General features: G+C 46.5%; 1 protein-coding gene across 2 annotated transcripts in view; it reads right to left on the bottom strand.

The window, feature by feature from the left end:
* Positions 1 to 19855, bottom strand: part of SLC16A5 (solute carrier family 16 member 5) — a 168705-nt gene that overhangs the window by 55350 nt on the left and 93500 nt on the right. For both annotated transcript variants that reach the window (XM_053708886.1, XM_053708887.1), the window contains exon 3: positions 8819 to 8962. In XM_053708886.1, the coding sequence (XP_053564861.1) occupies positions 8819 to 8962 (144 nt within the window). The remainder of the gene's footprint in view (positions 1 to 8818; positions 8963 to 19855) is intronic.

Here is a 19855-nt window from a genome sequence, read left to right as displayed (position 1 = left end):
TGTCTGACCTGCTTATCTGTCTAATCTATTTGTTTGTATCTACATGCCTGCCTGATCTGCTCGTCATCCTGTTTATGTCTGCTTGCATGCATGCTTAATATGTCTGCCTTGTCTGACCTGCTTATCTGTCTAATCTATTTGTTTGTATCTACATGCCTGCCTGATCTGCTCGTCATCCTGTTCATGTGTCTGCTTGCATGCATGCTTAATATGTCTGCCTTGTCTGACCTGCTTATCTGTCTAATAAATTTGTTTGTATCTACATGCCTGCCTGATCTGCTCGTCATCCTGTTTATGTGTCTATTGCATGCATGCTTAATATGTCTGCCTTGTCTGACCTGCTTATCTGTCTAATAAATTTGTTTGTATCTACATGCCTGCCTGATCTGCTCGTCATCCTGTTTATGTGTCTGTTGCATGCATGCTTAATATGTCTGCCTTGTCTGACCTGCTTATCTGTCTAATAATTTTTTTTGTATCTACATGCCTGCCTGATCTGCTCGTCATCCTGTTTATGTGTCTATTGCATGCATGCTTAATATGTCTGCCTTGTCTGACCTGCTTATCTGTCTAATCTATTTGTTTGTATCTACATGCCTGCCTGATCTGCTCGTCATCCTGTTCATGTGTCTGCTGGCATGCATGCTTAATATGTCTGCCTTGTCTGACCTGCTTATCTGTCTAATAAATTTGTTTGTATCTACATGCCTGCCTGATCTGCTCGTCATCCTGTTCATGTGTCTGCTTGCATGCATGCTTAATATGTCTGCCTTGTCTGACCTGCTTATCTGTCTAATAAATTTGTTTGTATCTACATGCCTGCCTGATCTGCTCGTCATCCTGTTTATGTGTCTATTGCATGCATGCTTAATATGTCTGCCTTGTCTGACCTGCTTATCTGTCTAATCTATTTGTTTGTATCTACATGCCTGCCTGATCTGCTCGTCATCCTGTTTATGTGTCTGTTGCATGCATGCTTAATATGTCTGCCTTGTCTGACCTGCTTATCTGTCTAATACATTTTTTTGTATCTACATGCCTGCCTGATCTGCTCGTCATCCTGTTTATGTGTCTATTGCATGCATGCTTAATATGTCTGCCTTGTCTGACCTGCTTATCTGTCTAATCTATTTCTTTGTATCTACATGCCTGCCTGATCTGCTCGTCATCCTGTTCATGTGTCTGCTGGCATGCATGCTTAATATGTCTGCCTTGTCTGACCTGCTTATCTGTCTAATAAATTTGTTTGTATCTACATGCCTGCCTGATCTGCTCCTCATCCTGTTTATGTGTCTGTTGCATGCATGCTTAATATGTCTGCCTTGTCTGACCTGCTTATCTGTCTAATCTATTTGTTTGTATCTACATGCCTGCCTGATCTGCTCGTCATCCTGTTTATGTGTCTGTTGCATGCATGCTTAATCTGCCTGCCTTGTCTGACCTGCTTATCTGTCTAATAAATTTGTTTGTATCTACATGCCTGCCTGATCTGCTCGTCATCCTGTTTATGTGTCTGTTGCATGCATGCTTAATATGTCTGCCTTGTCTGACCTGCTTATCTGTCTAATAAATTTGTTTGTATCTACATGCCTGCCTGATCTGCTCGTCATCCTGTTTATGTGTCTGTTGCATGCATGCTTAATATGTCTGCCTTGTCTGACCTGCTTATCTGTCTAATCTATTTGTTTGTATCTACATGCCTGCCTGATCTGCTCGTCATCCTGTTCATGTGTCTGCTGGCATGCATGCTTAATATGTCTGCCTTGTCTGACCTGCTTATCTGTCTAATAAATTTGTTTGTATCTACATGCCTGCCTGATCTGCTCCTCATCCTGTTTATGTGTCTGTTGCATGCATGCTTAATATGTCTGCCTTGTCTGACCTGCTTATCTGTCTAATCTATTTGTTTGTATCTACATGCCTGCCTGATCTGCTCGTCATCCTGTTTATGTGTCTGTTGCATGCATGCTTAATATGTCTGCCTTGTCTGACCTGCTTATCTGTCTAATAAATTTGTTTGTATCTACATGCCTGCCTGATCTGCTCGTCATCCTGTTTATGTGTCTGTTGCATGCATGCTTAATATGTCTGCCTTGTCTGACCTGCTTATCTGTCTAATAAATTTGTTTGTATCTACATGCCTGCCTGATCTGCTCGTCATCCTGTTTATGTGTCTATTGCATGCATGCTTAATATGTCTGCCTTGTCTGACCTGCTTATCTGTCTAATCTATTTGTTTGTATCTACATGCCTGCCTGATCTGCTCGTCATCCTGTTTATGTGTCTGTTGCATGCATGCTTAATATGTCTGCCTTGTCTGACCTGCTTATCTGTCTAATCTATTTGTTTGTATCTACATACCTGCCTGATCTGCTCGTCATCCTGTTTATGTGTCTGTTGCATGCATACTTAATATGTCTGCCTTGTCTGACCTGCTTATCTGTCTAATCTATTTGTTTGTATCTACATGCCTGCCTGATCTGCTCGTCATCCTGTTTATGTGTCTGTTGCATGCATGCTTAATATGTCTGCCTTGTCTGACCTGAATATCTGTCTAATCTATTTGTTTGTATCTACATGCCTGCCTGATCTGCTCGTCATCCTGTTTATGTGTCTGCTTGCACGCATGCTTAATATGTCTGCCTTGTCTGACCTGCTTATCTGTCTAATAAATTTGTTTGTATCTACATGCCTGCCTGATCTGCTCGTCATCCTGTTTATGTGTCTGCTTGCATGCATGCTTAATATGTCTGCCTTGTCTGACCTGCTTATCTGTCTAATCTATTTGTTTGTATCTACATGCCTGCCTGATCTGCTCGTCATCCAGTTTATGTGTCTGTTGCATGCATGCTTAATATGTCTGCCTTGTCTGACCTGCTTATCTGTCTAATCTATTTGTTTGTATCTACATGCCTGCCTGATCTGCTCGTCATCCTGTTTATGTGTCTGTTGCATGCATGCTTAATATGTCTGCCTTGTCTGACCTGCTTATCTGTCTAATACATCTGTTTGTATCTACATGCCTGCCTGATCTGCTTGTCATCCTGTTTATGTGTCTATTGCATGCATGCTTAATATGTCTGCCTTGTCTGACCTGCTTATCTGTCTAATAAATTTGTTTGTATCTACATGCCTGCCTGATCTGCTCGTCATCCTGTTTATGTGTCTGCTTGCATGCATGCTTAATATGTCTGCCTTGTCTGATCTGCTTATCTGTCTAATCTATTTGTTTGTATCTACATGCCTGCCTGATCTGCTCGTCATCCTGTTTATGTGTCTGCTGGCATGCATGCTTAATATGTCTGCCTTGTCTGACCTGCTTATCTGTCTAATCTATTTGTTTGTATCTACATGCCTGCCTGATCTGCTCCTCATCCTGTTTATGTGTCTATTGCATGCATGCTTAATATGTCTGCCTTGTCTGACCTGCTTATCTGTCTAATTTATTTGTTTGTATCTACATGCCTGCCTGATCTGCTCGTCATCCAGTTTATGTGTCTGCTAGCATGCATGCTTAATATGTCTGCCTTGTCGGACCTGCTTATCTGTCTAATCTATTTGTTTGTATCTACATGCCTGCCTGATCTGCTCGTCATCCTGTTTATGTGTCTATTGCATGCATGCTTAATATGTCTGCCTTATCTGACCTGCTTATCTGTCTAATAAATTTGTTTGTATCTACATGCCTGCCTGATCTGCTCATTTGCCTGTCTCACGGCAACAGGGTTTAGGGTACAGCAAATATTAAGGTGTTGCCTTCTTGCTTCTATACATGTTTTAGTTATTCATTTTATCAATAATCCACTGTCTGGCGGTAGATCATGCCCCCTCCATGTGTTCTGAGAAATATATGACCAAAGATTTCTAAGGGTTGGTGGGTTTGTGAAGCAGAAGCTTTCCCAGTGCCTAGAGTAGCACAGAAGCTGGTCAAAAAGAGGCTGCTCCTAGGGTGGTAACTAGCGAGAGAACAAGTAATATGGCTGAACCTCGCTGATAAGGGCCGCATTAAGCAGAATGATATGCCTAGGGTTTGCCATGCCTCTCATTCAAAGAGAGATTGCCTGGTATTTTGGGGCTGAACTGTACTTTGTAACAACTATCAGACTAACGACCTCTACTCTTCAACAAAGGATACCAAGAGAACAAAGCAAATTGTATAATAGAAGTCTATTGAAAAATTGCATGCTCTGTCTAAACCATTAAAGTTTAATTTTGACTTTAGTCTCCCTTTAAAGGGATGTTATGGTAAAAAATATATATATTTTGTATTGTACTAGGTTGCTTATAACTAATCATAAAACAAGAGAAACAAAGGAGTCTCTATAGAAGTGCGCAAATGATCAGAAACAGGTGTAGGTTATGGATTCAGTGGCGGCAATCCAGGCAGCTCTCTTAGAATGTTGTGGATGAAAGTCGGGAACCTGTGGAAGACAGATAGAAGAGGCGCCTCATGGGACAAGTATCGTCTTGTACAACATAGGAGAGCAGTGACAGCAGACCCCCCACACACAGAGTGTTACTCACAAGAGCGGCGGTACACCAAGTACCCAGACAAGCAGGACGGAACCAAAAGTCGCCCGTCAGACAAGCGCAAGCTCGACACGCTACAGCAGACGTCACTCGGCAGACAGCGTCAAAGTCGACCCAGCAGGGGAGCCAATCAGGTGGATGGAAACTCGGCACAGCAAACCTCCACAGAGGAATCAGGAACAGGACCAAAATTGCACTAACGGCAACAATATTAAAATACAAACAGGTGTGATATACTCAAAAAGACATTTATTGAGTATAAACAGATAAAAACATGCGTCCAGCAACGCGTTTCTCAACAAATAGTCGTTTCATCAGGCTGATACTAATACATGAAAATACCTGCTCTATTTATAACACACCTGTGCCAATCACAAGAGTTCCAGCTACTGACACACCTCTAAGTAAAAATAACTTAGTGATAGAGTGTTAATCACTAGGGAGGTGTCTAAGGAGCCGGAACTGAGGATGGACTTAAAAAACAAATAACATACTTAAAAAATGAATATACATTTGAAACATTCAGATTCAACATTAATTGTTCAAATATGCAAAATACATTAGCATTCATATCAAACATAAAATATAATAAAAAATAAAATTAAAAATTCCTATAACTACCTAAAACCTAAAAGATTATAACATCGAATAGCACAAGATCGTAACTTAATATATAGATCGATGTATATATGTCAGTACATGGTATTATTCGAGTAAGAATCAGACAAGTATTATATAACCAGAAAGGTACTAATGAAAGTCCAATATTAAGTGCCAGAGAGGCTAAATAGTAAATGCTATTACTTCGGGGGGGGGGGGGGGGGGGGGTGGGGGGAAGAGGGAAGGAGGGGGAGTGGAAGGACAGGCGGGGGCGATCATAAATGGAAAGTGTACTAGACTAGGGAATCCAGCAGGAGTCAAAGAGCATATGAGGGCAATGTGCAAGTCCATAAGATTGTGGTGTCCTATAAACATCTACCATGAATGTGGCTAAAATCCTCAATGGTACTTGGGCGGACATAAGGTGCAGTCACTAACTAAACTCGGTAATAGGATGGAGATGGAGTGCGGTGGCTGTGGACAGCTCTATTAATAAGCCCTAGTTAATGGAAAGCTGCTAGGTCAATACACAGATTTAGCCCATCTGGATGCATGCATTTCAGAACGTGAATCCAATACGTTTCTCTTTGTCTTAATCTAAAGTACCTATTGTAAATATAGGATTTAGGTATATGTTCTATGGGGGTCACAGAGAAACAATTAGTGTCACCATTATGCATGATGTTACAGTGTCTAGAGACACTATGGTGCTTGTAATTCCTCCTCATATTACGTTGATGTTCAGACCACCTAGTGCCAAACCAAGAGTGGTCTACAGGAGAGCTCCCACTTTAAAAACCTTGCTAGCTCCCAGCAAGGTAGTGAAACACAAGAGACAACCAGCTCGTACAACATCTAAACCTACTTTACCAATTATTGGCGCTTTTAGATGTAGAGCGAGCAGATGTAAGATGTGTCATTCGATTGACACTAAACAAAAAACCTTTCGATCCACTATCACTAATAGATCTTATTCTATTATTGGACACATTTCCTGTGCATCAACATATGTTGTATATCTTCTCACCTGCTTGTGTGGCATTCAATATGTGGGCCGCACCTGCAGGCGTTTCAGCACTAGGTGGTCTGAACATCAACGTAATATGAGGAGGAATTACAAGCACCATAGTGTCTCTAGACACTGTAACATCATGCATAATGGTGACACTAATTGTTTCTCTGTGACCCCCATAGAACATATACCTAAATCCTATATTTACAATAGGTACTTTAGATTAAGACAAAGAGAAACGTATTGGATTCACGTTCTGAAATGCATGCATCCAGATGGGCTAAATCTGTGTATTGACCTAGCAGCTTTCCATTAACTAGGGCTTATTAATAGAGCTGTCCACAGCCACCGCACTCCATCTCCATCCTATTACCGAGTTTAGTTAGTGACTGCACCTTATGTCCGCCCAAGTACCATTGAGGATTTTAGCCACATTCATGGTAGATGTTTATAGGACACCACAATCTTATGGACTTGCACATTGCCCTCATATGCTCTTTGACTCCTGCTGGATTCCCTAGTCTAGTACACTTTCCATTTATGATCGCCCCCGCCTGTCCTTCCACTCCCCCTCCCCCCCCCCCCCCTGAAGTAATAGCATTTACTATTTAGCCTCTCTGGCACTTAATATTGGACTTTCATTAGTACCTTTCTGGTTATATAATACTTGTCTGATTCTTACTCGAATAATACCATGTACTGACATATATACATCGATCTATATATTAAGTTACGATCTTGTGCTATTCGATGTTATAATCTTTTAGGTTTTAGGTAGTTATAGGAATTTTTAATTTTATTTTTTATTATATTTTATGTTTGATATGAATGCTAATGTATTTTGCATATTTGAACAATTAATGTTGAATCTGAATGTTTCAAATGTATATTCATTTTTTAAGTATGTTATTTGTTTTTTAAGTCCATCCTCAGTTCCGGCTCCTTAGACACCTCCCTAGTGATTAACACTCTATCACTAAGTTATTTTTACTTAGAGGTGTGTCAGTAGCTGGAACTCTTGTGATTGGCACAGGTGTGTTATAAATAGAGCAGGTATTTTCATGTATTAGTATCAGCCTGATGAAACGACTATTTGTTGAGAAACGCGTTGCTGGACGCATGTTTTTATCTGTTTATACTCAATAAATGTCTTTTTGAGTATATCACACCTGTTTGTATTTTAATATTGTTGCCGTTAGTGCAATTTTGGTCCTGTTCCTGATTCCTCTGTGGAGGTTTGCTGTGCCGAGTTTCCATCCACCTGATTGGCTCCCCTGCTGGGTCGACTTTGACGCTGTCTGCCGAGTGACGTCTGCTGTAGCGTGTCGAGCTTGCGCTTGTCTGACGGGCGACTTTTGGTTCCGTCCTGCTTGTCTGGGTACTTGGTGTACCGCCGCTCTTGTGAGTAACACTCTGTGTGTGGGGGGTCTGCTGTCACTGCTCTCCTATGTTGTACAAGACGATACTTGTCCCATGAGGCGCCTCTTCTATCTGTCTTCCACAGGTTCCCTTGCTTATAACTAAATTATGTCCAAATACCTTCCACTGAGCTTCTATTTCTGTTCGCTTGATATTCCGGCTGTAAAGTGGGTGTATTTCTAAACCCACCGTGAGGCTAATTTGCATTAGCCAATCATGGTGGGCAACCTGCGTTCTACAATTCTCTGCAGTTCACAGTATTTCTTTTCAGGCCACACATCCGCTCCACTAAATGTTAATTTAACGCATGCGCTTACTGTTCCAGGGTTTCCTCACAACGTCACTGCTGCCATATATCATTGCGAGTTTAGAGCAGAGAAGATTCACTACGCGCATGCGGCTAAGATATCTGAAGAACTGGCAAAAAATCTTCATGTATTGCAGTGCCCATGTGTGATTTGTATTATAGAAATGCATATGCGTTGGGGGGGGTGTTAATTCTATGCTAAAATATTACAAATAGATGGGCAAGAAAAAAAAGAGTCGGAAAGCCCATTCGGTTGGGCTGGCAATTGAAACATCACAGCGGTAAAATAAATAACATTTTAAACCATTTTAGAAGCTTCGGTTTCTTCAAATAGTAAGTTTACATTGATTTGTTTTAACATTTATGAACGATATGTATTTAAAATAATGGACTTTTTAAGACTATTCAAATCCTTTAACTGTTTAGCTGATATGCTGTATTAGGCTAACTCATCAATGTCTGATCTACTTACACCCTATCACCAAATGTATTTGGATACCCCTGATAATTATTGAGTTCGGGTGTTTCAGCCACAACCATTGCTAAGAGGTTCATAAAATCCAGCACATGGGCATGTTCCTATGGCAACAGCAATAGGGGGAAAACATTTTGAGAACCCTGGTTAAGGATATATAACCATTTCATAAAGTGTCTGTCTGTGAAAATTCTATGAGTCACATGTGAGCTAACAATTGTTAGGAGCAGGGGAAGATTTATCAGTGCCTATGGCAGCAAAAAAACTAAGTATACCACTGGATCTGCTCCTCAGTCTACGTGCCATTCCTTGTGATTAGCTTATTGATCTCCATTAACATAAACCTGTCAACTCTTTGGTCTAATCCGCTCACCTCTATGCTTGTCTGACCAACTCATCTGTTTGATTCACTGGGTAGCACAGGTGTACTATAATCACTGTGTAATTAATTAATAATTTGAGATAAGTCACAAACCTGCAAGGAGTCCTGCGCTCAGATACAGATGGATAATGGACTTAGAGAAAGAACTGGCAACCATCCCCATCCCACATAGGAGACCTCCCATCATCACCGTCACTCGGCATCCAAACTTCTCCACCATGATACTGCACAGGGGACCTGCAAGGGAGAAAATATATACAGTAGCTGTACTTGCCTGGGAGAACATGAGATGCAAAATATATACGAGAGGAAAAGAGAGAGAGATGCTCTGCCCATAGAGAGAGGGGTGTGTTACACTGAGAGATGCACTGCCCATAGAGAGAGGGGTGTGTTACACTGAGAGATGCACTGCCCATAGAGAGAGGGGTGTGTTACACTGAGAGATGCACTGCCCATAGAGAGAGGGGTGTGTTACACTGAGAGATGCACTGCCCATAGAGAGAGAGGTGTGTTACACTGAGAGATGCATTGCCCATAGAGAGAGGGGTGTGTTACACTGAGAGATGCACTGCCCATAGAGAGAGGGGTGTGTTACACTGAGAGATGCACTGCCCATAGAGAGAGGGGTGTGTTACACTGAGAGATGCACTGCCCATATAGAGAGAGGGGTGTGTTACACTGAGAGATGCACTGCCCATATAGAGAGGGGTGTGTTACACTGAGCGATGCACTGCCCATAGAGAGAGGGGTGTGCTACACTGAGAGATGCACTGCCCATATAGAGAGGGGAGTGTTACACTGAGAGATGCACTGCCCATAGAGAGAGAGGTGTGTTACACTGAGAGATGCACAGCCCATAGAGAGAGGGGTGTGTTACACTGAGAGATACACTGCCCATAGAGAGAGGGGTGTGTTACACTGAGAGATGCACTGCCCATAGAGAGAGGGGTGTGTTACACTGAGAGATGCACTGCCCATAGAGAGAGGGGTGTGCTACACAGAGAGAGGGGTGTGCTACACTGAGAGATGCACTGCCCATAGAGAGAGGGGTGTGTTACACTGAGAGATGCACTGCCCATAGAGAGAGGGGTGTGTTACACTGAGAGATGCACTGCCCATAGAGAGAGGGGTGTGTTACACTGAGAGATGCACTGCCCATATAGAGAGAGGGGTGTGTTACACTGAGAGATGCACTGCCCCATATAGAGAGGGGTGTGTTACACTGAGCGATGCACTGCCCATAGAGAGAGGGGTGTGCTACACTGAGAGATGCACTGCCCATATAGAGAGGGGTGTGCTACACTGAGAGATGCACTGCCCATAGAGAGAGAGGTGTGTTACACTGAGAGATGCACTGCTCATATAGAGAGGGGTGTGTTACACTGAGAGATGCACTGCTCATATAGAGAGGGGTGTGTTACACTGAGAGATGCACTGCTCATAGAGAGAGGGGTGTGTTACACTGAGAGATGCACTGCTCATATAGAGAGGGGTGTGTTACACTGAGAGATGCACTGCCCATAGAGAGAGGGGTGTGTTACACTGAGAGATGCACTGCCCATAGAGAGAGAGGTGTGTTACACTGAGAGATGCACTGCTCATATAGAGAGGGGTGTGTTACACTGAGAGATGCACTGCTCATATAGAGAGGGGTGTGTTACACTGAGAGATACACTGCTCATAGAGAGAGGGGTGTGTTACACTGAGAGATGCACTGCCCATAGAGAGAGGGGTGTGCTACACTGAGAGATGCACTGCCCATATAGAGAGGGGTGTGTTACACTGAGAGATGCACTGCTCATAGAGAGAGGGGTGTGTTACACTGAGAGATGCACTGCCCATAGAGAGAGGGGTGTGCTACACTGAGAGATGCACTGCCCATATAGAGAGGGGTGTGTTACACTGAGAGATGCACTGCTCATAGAGAGAGGGGTGTGTTACACTGAGAGATGCACTGCCCATAGAGAGAGGGGTGTGTTACACTGAGAGATGCACTGCCCATATAGAGAGGGGTGTGTTACACTGAGAGATGCACTGCTCATAGAGAGAGGGGTGTGTTACACTGAGAGATGCACTGCCCATAGAGAGAGGGGTGTGCTACACTGAGAGATGCACTGCCCATAGAGAGAGGGGTGTGTTACACTGAGAGATGCACTGCCCATAGAGAGAGGGGTGTTCTACACTGAGAGATGCACTGCCCATAGAGAGAGGGGTGTGTTACACTGAGAGATGCACTGCCCATAGAGAGAGAGGTGTGTTACACTGAGAGATGCACTGCCAATAGAGAGAGAGGTGTGTTACACTGAGAGATGCACTGCCCATAGAGAGAGGGGTGTTCTACACTGAGAGATGCACTGCCCATAGAGAGAGGGGTGTGCTACACTGAGAGATGCATTGCCCATAGAGAGAGAGGTGTGTTACACTGAGAGATACACTGCTCATATAGAGAGGGGTGTGTTACACTGAGAGATGCACTGCCCATAGAGAGAGGGGTGTGTTACACTGAGAGATGCACTGCCCATAAAGGGGGGGGTGTGTTACACTGAGAGATGCACTGCCCATATAGAGAGGGGTGTGTTACACTGAGAGATGCACTGCCCATAGAGAGAGGGGTGTGTTACGCTTAGAGATGCACTGCCCATATAGAGAGGGGTGTGTTACACTGAGAGATGCACTGCCCATAGAGAGAGGGGTGTGTTACACTTAGAGATGCACTGCCCATATAGAGAGGGGTGTGTTACACTGAGAGATGCACTGCCCATATAGAGAGGGGTGTGTTACACTGAGAGATGCACTGCCCATAGATAGTTGGGGTGTGTTACACTGAGAGATGCACTGCCCATAGAGAGAGGGGTGTGCTACACTGAGAGATGCACTGCCCATAGAGAGAGGGGTGTGTTACACTTAGAGATGCACTGCCCATAGAGAGAGGGGTATGTTACACTGAGAGATGCACTGCTCATATAGAGAGGGGTGTGTTACACTTAGAGATGCACTGCCCATATAGAGAGAGGTGTGTTACACTGAGAGATACACTGCCCATAGAGAGAGGGGTGTGTTACACTGAGAGATGCACTGCTCATATAGAGAGGGGTGTGTTACACTTAGAGATGCACTGCCCATATAGAGAGAGGTGTGTTACAACTGAGAGATACACTGCCCATAGAGAGAGGGGTGTGTTACACTGAGAGATGCACTGCCCATAGAGAGGGGTGTGTTACACTGAGAGATGCACTGCCCATAGAGAGGGGTGTGTTACACTGAGAGATGCACTGCCCATGTAGAGAGGGGTGTGTTACACTGAGAGATGCACTGCCCATATAGAGAGGGGTGTTTTACACTGAGAGATGCACTGCCCATAGAGAGAGGGGTATGTTACACTGAGAGATGCACTGCCCATAGAGAGAGGGGTGTGTTACACTGAGAGATGCACTGCCAATAGAGAGAGGGGTGTGTTACACTGAGAGATGCACTGCCCATAGAGAGAGGGGTGTGTTACACTGAGAGATGCACTGCCCATAGAGAGAGGGGTGTGTTACACTGAGAGATGCACTTCCCATAGAGAGAGGGGTGTGTTACACTGAGAGATGCACTGCCAATAGAGAGAGGGGTGTGTTACACTGAGAGATGCACTGTCAATAGAGAGAGGGGTGTGTTACACTGAGAGATGCACTGCCCATAGAGAGAGGGGTATGTTACACTGAGAGATGCACTGCCCATAGAGAGAGGGGGTGTGTTACACTGAGAGATGCACTGCCCCATAGAGAGAGGGGGTGTGTTACACTTAGAGATGCACTGCCCATAGAGAGAGGGGGTATGTTACACTGAGAGATGCACTGCTCATATAGAGAGGGGTGTGTTACACTGAGAGATGCACTGCCCATATAGAGAGAGGTGTGTTACACTGAGAGATACACTGCCCATAGAGAGAGGGGTGTGTTACACTGAGAGATGCACTGCTCATATAGAGAGGGTGGTGTGTTACACTTAGAGATGCACTGCCCATATAGAGAGAGGTGTGTTACACTGAGAGATACACTGCCCATAGAGAGAGGGGTGTGTTACACTGAGAGATGCACTGCCCATAGAGAGGGGGTGTGTTACACTGAGAGATGCACTGCCCATAGAGAGGGGTGTGCTACACTGAGAGATGCACTGCCCATAGAGAGGGGTGTGTTACACTGAGAGATGCACTGCCCATGTAGAGAGGGGTGTGTTACACTGAGAGATGCACTGCCCATATAGAGAGGGGTGTTTTACACTGAGAGATGCACTGCCCATAGAGAGAGGGGTGTGTTACACTGAGAGATGCACTGCCCATAGAGAGAGGGGTGTGTTACACTGAGAGATGCACTGCCCATAGAGAGAGGGGTGTGCTTACACTGAGAGATGCACTGCCCATAGAGAGAGGGGTGTGTTACACTGAGAGATGCACTGCCCATAAGAGAGAGGGGTGTGTTACACTGAGAGATGCACTGCCCATAGAGAGAGCGGTGTGCTACACTGAGAGATGCACTGCCCATAGAGAGAGGGGTGTGTTACACTGAGAGATGCACTGCCCCATAGAGAGAGGGGTGTGCTACATGAGAGATGCACTGCCCATAGAGAGAGGGGTGTGTTACACTGAGCGATGGACTGCCCAAGAGAGAGGGGTTGTGTTACACTGAGAGATGCACTGCCCAAATAGAGAGAGGTGTGTGTTACACTGAGAGATGCACTGCCCATAGAGAGAGGGTGTGTTACACTGAGAGATGCACTGCCCATAGAGAGAGGGGTGTGTTACACTGAGAGATACACTGCCCCCTAGAGAGAGGGGTGTGATACACTGAGAGATGCACTGCCCATAGAGAGAGGGGTGTGTTACACTGAGAGATGCACTGCCCATAGAGAGAGGGCGTGTGCTACACAGAGAGAGGGGTGTGCTACACTGAGAGATGCACTGCCCATAGAGAGAGGGGTGTGTTACACTGAGAGATGCACTGCCCATAGAGAGAGGGGTGTGTTACACTGAGAGATGCACTGCCCATAGAGAGAGGGGTGTGTTACACTGAGAGATGCACTGCCCATATAGAGAGAGGGGTGTGTTACACTGAGAGATGCACTGCCCATATAGAGAGGGGTGTGTTACACTGAGCGATGCACTGCCCATAGAGAGAGGGGTGTGCTACACTGAGAGATGCACTGCCCATATAGAGAGGGGTGTGCTACACTGAGAGATGCACTGCCCATAGAGAGAGAGGGTGTGTTACACTGAGAGATGCACTGCTCATATAGAGAGGGGTGTGTTACACTGAGAGATGCACTGCTCATATAGAGAGGGGTGTGTTACACTGAGAGATGCACTGCTCATAGAGAGAGGGGGTGTGTTACACTGAGAGATGCACTGCTCATATAGAGAGGGGGTGTGTTACACTGAGAGATGCACTGCCCATAGAGAGAGGGTGTGTTACACTGAGAGATGCACTGCCCATAGCGAGAGAGGTGTGTTACACTGAGAGATGCACTGCTCATATAGAGAGGGGGTGTGTTACACTGAGAGATGCACTGCTCATATAGAGAGGGGTGTGTTACACTGAGAGATACACTGCTCATAGAGAGAGGGGTGTGTTACACTGAGAGATGCACTGCCCATAGAGAGAGGGGTGTGCTACACTGAGAGATGCACTGCCCATATAGAGAGGGGGTGTGTTACACTGAGAGATGCACTGCCTCATAGAGAGAGGGGTGTGTTACACTGAGAGATGCACTGCCCATAGAGAGAGGGGGTGTGCTACACTGAGAGATGCACTGCCCATATAGAGAGGGGTGTGTTACACTGAGAGATGCACTGCTCATAGAGAGAGGGGTGTGTTACACTGAGAGATGCACTGCCCATAGAGAGAGGGGTGTGTTACACTGAGAGATGCACTGCCCATATAGAGAGGGGTGTGTTACACTGAGAGATGCACTGCTCATAGAGAGAGGGGTGTGTTACACTGAGAGATGCACTGCCCATAGAGAGAGGGGTGTGCTACACTGAGAGATGCACTGCCCATAGAGAGAGGGGTGTGTTACACTGAGAGATGCACTGCCCATAGAGAGAGGGGTGTTCTACACTGAGAGATGCACTGCCCATAGAGAGAGGGGTGTGTTACACTGAGAGATGCACTGCCCATAGAGAGAGAGGTGTGTTACACTGAGAGATGCACTGCCAATAGAGAGAGAGGTGTGTTACACTGAGAGATGCACTGCCCATAGAGAGAGGGGTGTTCTACACTGAGAGATGCACTGCCCATAGAGAGAGGGGTGTGCTACACTGAGAGATGCATTGCCCATAGAGAGAGAGGTGTGTTACACTGAGAGATACACTGCTCATATAGAGAGGGGTGTGTTACACTGAGAGATGCACTGCCCATAGAGAGAGGGGTGTGTTACACTGAGAGATGCACTGCCCATATAGAGAGGGGTGTGTTACACTGAGAGATGCACTGCCCATATAGAGAGGGGTGTGTTACACTGAGAGATGCACTGCCCATAGAGAGAGGGGTGTGTTACGCTTAGAGATGCACTGCCCATATAGAGAGGGGTGTGTTACACTGAGAGATGCACTGCCCATAGAGAGAGGGGTGTGTTACACTTAGAGATGCACTGCCCATATAGAGAGGGGTGTGTTACACTGAGAGATGCACTGCCCATATAGAGAGGGGTGTGTTACACTGAGAGATGCACTGCCCATAGAGAGAGGGGTGTGTTACACTGAGAGATGCACTGCCCATAGAGAGAGGGGTGTGCTACACTGAGAGATGCACTGCCCATATAGAGAGGGGTGTGCTACACTGAGAGATGCACTGCCCATAGAGAGAGAGGTGTGTTACACTGAGAGATGCACTGCTCATATAGAGAGGGGTGTGTTACACTGAGAGATGCACTGCTCATATAGAGAGGGGTGTGTTACACTGAGAGATGCACTGCTCATAGAGAGAGGGGTGTGTTACACTGAGAGATGCACTGCCCATAGAGAGAGGGGTTGTGTTACACTGAGAGATGCACTGCCCATAGAGAGAGGGGGTGTGTTACACTGAGAGATGCACTGCCATAGAGAGAGAGGTGTGTTACACTGAGAGATGCACTGCTCATATAGAGAGGGGTGTGTTACACTGAGAGATGCACTGCTCATATAGAGAGGGGTGTGTTACACTGAGAGATACACTGCTCATAGAGAGAGGGGTGTGTTACACTGAGAGATGCACTGCCCATAGAGAGAGGGGTGTGTTACACTGAGAGATGCACTGCCCATATAGAGAGGGGTGTGTTACACTGAGAGATGCACTGCTCATAGAGAGAGGGGTGTGTTACACTGAGAGATGCACTGCCCATAGAGAGAGGGGTGTGCTACACTGAGAGATGCACTGCCCATATAGAGAGGGGTGTGTTACACTGAGAGATGCACTGCTCATAGAGAGAGGGGTGTGTTACACTGAGAGATGCACTGCCCATAGAGAGAGGGGTGTGTTACACTGAGAGATGCACTGCCCATATAGAGAGGGGTGTGTTACACTGAGAGATGCACTGCTCATAGAGAGAGGGGTGTGTTACACTGAGAGATGCACTGCCCATAGAGAGAGGGGTGTGCTACACTGAGAGATGCACTGCCCATAGAGAGGGGTGTGTTACACTGAGAGATGCACTGCCCATAGAGAGAGGGGTGTTCTACACTGAGAGATGCACTGCCCATAGAGAGAGGGGTGTGTTACACTGAGAGATGCACTGCCCATAGAGAGAGAGGTGTGTTACACTGAGAGATGCACTGCCAATAGAGAGAGAGGTGTGTTACACTGAGAGATGCACTGCCCATAGAGAGAGGGGTGTTCTACACTGAGAGATGCACTGCCCATAGAGAGAGGGGTGTGCTACACTGAGAGATGCACTGCCCATATAGAGAGGGGTGTGTTACACTGAGAGATGCACTGCCCATATAGAGAGGGGTGTGTTACACTGAGAGATGCACTGCCCATAGAGAGAGGGGTGTGTTACACTTAGAGATGCACTGCCCATACAGAGAGGGGTGTGTTACACTGAGAGATGCACTGCCCATAGAGAGAGGGGTGTGTTACACTTAGAGATGCACTGCCCATATAGAGAGGGGTGTGTTACACTGAGAGATGCACTGCCCATATAGAGAGGGGTGTGTTACACTGAGAGATGCACTGCCCATAGAGAGAGGGGTGTGTTACACTGAGAGATGCACTGCCCATAGAGAGAGGGGTGTGTTACACTGAGAGATGCACTGCCCATATAGAGAGGGGTGTGCTACACTGAGAGATGCATTGCCCATAGAGAGAGGGGTGTGCTACACTGAGCGATACACTGCTCATAGAGAGAGGGGTGTGTTACACTGAGAGATACACTGCCCATAGAGAGAGGGGTATGTTACACTGAGAGATGCACTGCCCATAGAGAGAGGGGTGTGTTACACTGAGAGATGCACTGCCCATAGAGAGAGGGGTGTGTTACACTGAGAGATGCACTGCTCATAGAGAGAGGGGTGTGTTACACTGAGAGATGCACTGCTCATAGAGAGAGGGGTGTGTTACAATGAGAGATGCACTGCCCATAGAGAGAGGGGTGTGCTACACTGAGCGATGCACTGCCCATGGAGAGAGCGGTGTGTTACACTGAGAGATGCACTGCCCATATAGAGAGGGATGTGCTACACTGAGCGATGCACTGCCCATAGAGAGAGCGGTGTGTTACACTGAGAGATGCACTGCCCATATAGAGAGGGGTGTGTTACAATGAGAGATGCACTGCCCATAGAGAGAGGGGTGTGTTACACTGAGAGATGCACTGCCCATATAGAGAGGGGTGTGTTACACTGAGAGATGCACTGCCCATAGAGAGAGGGGTGTGTTACAATGAGAGATGCACTGCCCATAGAGAGAGGGGTGTGCTACACTGAGCGATGCACTGCCCATAGAGAGAGGGGTGTGTTACACTGAGAGATGCACTGCCCATATAGAGAGGGGTGTGCTACACTGAGCGATGCACTGCCCATAGAGAGAGCGGTGTGTTACACTGAGAGATGCACTGCCCATAGAGAAAGGGGTGTGTTACACTGAGAGATGCACTGCCCATAGAGAGAGGGGTGTGTTACACTGAGAGATGCACTGCCCAAAGAGAGAGGGGTGTGTTACACTGAGAGATGCTCTGCCCATAGAGAGAGGGGTGTGCTACACTGAGCGATGCACTGTCCATAGAGAGAGGGGTGTGTTACACTGAGAGATACACTGCCCATAGAGAGAGGGGTGTGTTACACTGAGAGATGCAATGCCCATAGAGAGAGGGGTATGTTGCACTGAGAGATGCACTGCCCATAGAGAGAGGGGTGTGTTACACTGAGAGATGCACTGCCAATAGAGAGAGGGGTGTGTTACACTGAGAGATGCACTGCCCATAGAGAGAGGGGTATGTTACACTGAGAGATGCACTGCCCATAGAGAGAGGGGTGTGTTACACTGAGAGCTGCACTGCCCATAAAGAGAGGGGTGTGTTACACTTAGAGATGCACTGCCCATAGAGAGAGGGGTATGTTACACTGAGAGATGCACTGCCCATAGAGAGAGGGGTGTGTTACACTGAGAGATTCACTGCCCATATGGAGAGGGGTGTGTTACACTTAGAGATGCACTGCCCATATAGAGAGAGGTGTGTTACACTGAGAGATACACTGCCCATAGAGAGAGGGGTGTGTTACACTGAGAGATGCACTGCCCATAGAGAGGGGTGTGTTACACTGAGAGATGCACTGCCCATAGAGAGGGGTGTGTTACACTGAGAGATGCACTGCCCATAGAGAGTGGTGTGTTACACTGAGAGATGCACTGCCCATATAAAGAGGGGTGTGTTACACTGAGAGATGCACTGCCCATAGAGAGAGGTGTGTGTTACACTGAGAGATGCACTGCCCATATAGAGAGGGGTGTGTTACATTGAGAGATGCACTGCCCATATAAAGAGGGGTGTGTTACATTGAGAGATGCACTGCCCATAGAGAGAGGGGTGTGTTACACTGAGAGATGCACTGCCCATAGAGAGAGGGGTGTGTTACACTGAGAGATGCACTGCTCATATAGAGAGGGGTGTGTTACACTGAGAGATACACTGCTCATAGAGAGAGGGGTGTGTTACACTGAGAGATGCACTGCCCATAGAGAGAGGGGTGTGTTACACTGAGAGATGCACTGCCCATATAGAGAGGGGTGTGTTACACTGAGAGATGCACTGTCCATAGAGAGAGGGGTGTGCTACACTGAGAGATGCACTGCCCATATAGAGAGGGGAGTGTTACACTGAGAGATGCACTGCTCATAGAGAGAGGGGTGTGTTACACTGAGAGATGCACTGCCCATATAGAGAGGGGTGTGTTACACTGAGAGATGCACTGCCCATATAGAGAGGGGTGTGTTACACTGAGAGATGCACTGCTCATAGAGAGAGGGGTGTGTTACACTGAGAGATTCACTGCCCATAGAGAGAGGGGTGTGCTACACTGAGAGATGCACTGCCCCTAGAGAGAGGGGTGTGTTACACTGAGAGATGCACTGCCCATAGAGAGAGGGGTGTTCTACACTGAGAGATGCACTGCCCATAGAGAGAGGGGTGTGTTACACTGAGAGATGCACTGCCCATAGAGAGAGAGGTGTGTTACACTGAGAGATGCACTGCCCATAGAGAGAGGGGTGTTCTACACTGAGAGATGCACTGCCCATAGAGAGAGGGGTGTGCTACACTGAGAGATGCACTGCCCATAGAGAGAGAGAGGTGTGTTACACTGAGAGATGCACTGCTCATATAGAGAGGGGTGTGTTACACTGAGAGATGCACTGCCCATAGAGAGAGGGGTGTGTTACACTGAGAGATGCACTGCCCATATAGAGAGGGGTGTGTTACACTGAGAGATGCACTGCCCATATAGAGAGGGATGTGTTACACTGAGAGATGCACTGCCCATAGAGAGAGGGGTGTGTTACACTTAGAGATGCACTGCCCATATAGAGAGGGGTGTGTTACACTGAGAGATGCACTGCCCATAGAGAGAGGGGTGTGTTACACTGAGAGATGCACTGCCCATATAGAGAGTGGTGTGTTACA

Source organism: Bombina bombina, chromosome 1, assembly GCF_027579735.1.
Source record: "Bombina bombina isolate aBomBom1 chromosome 1, aBomBom1.pri, whole genome shotgun sequence".
NCBI classification, from domain to species: Eukaryota; Metazoa; Chordata; class Amphibia; order Anura; family Bombinatoridae; genus Bombina; species Bombina bombina.
Note: the sequence above shows the minus strand (reverse complement) of the source record. Positions and strands in the feature narration are given on the sequence as shown.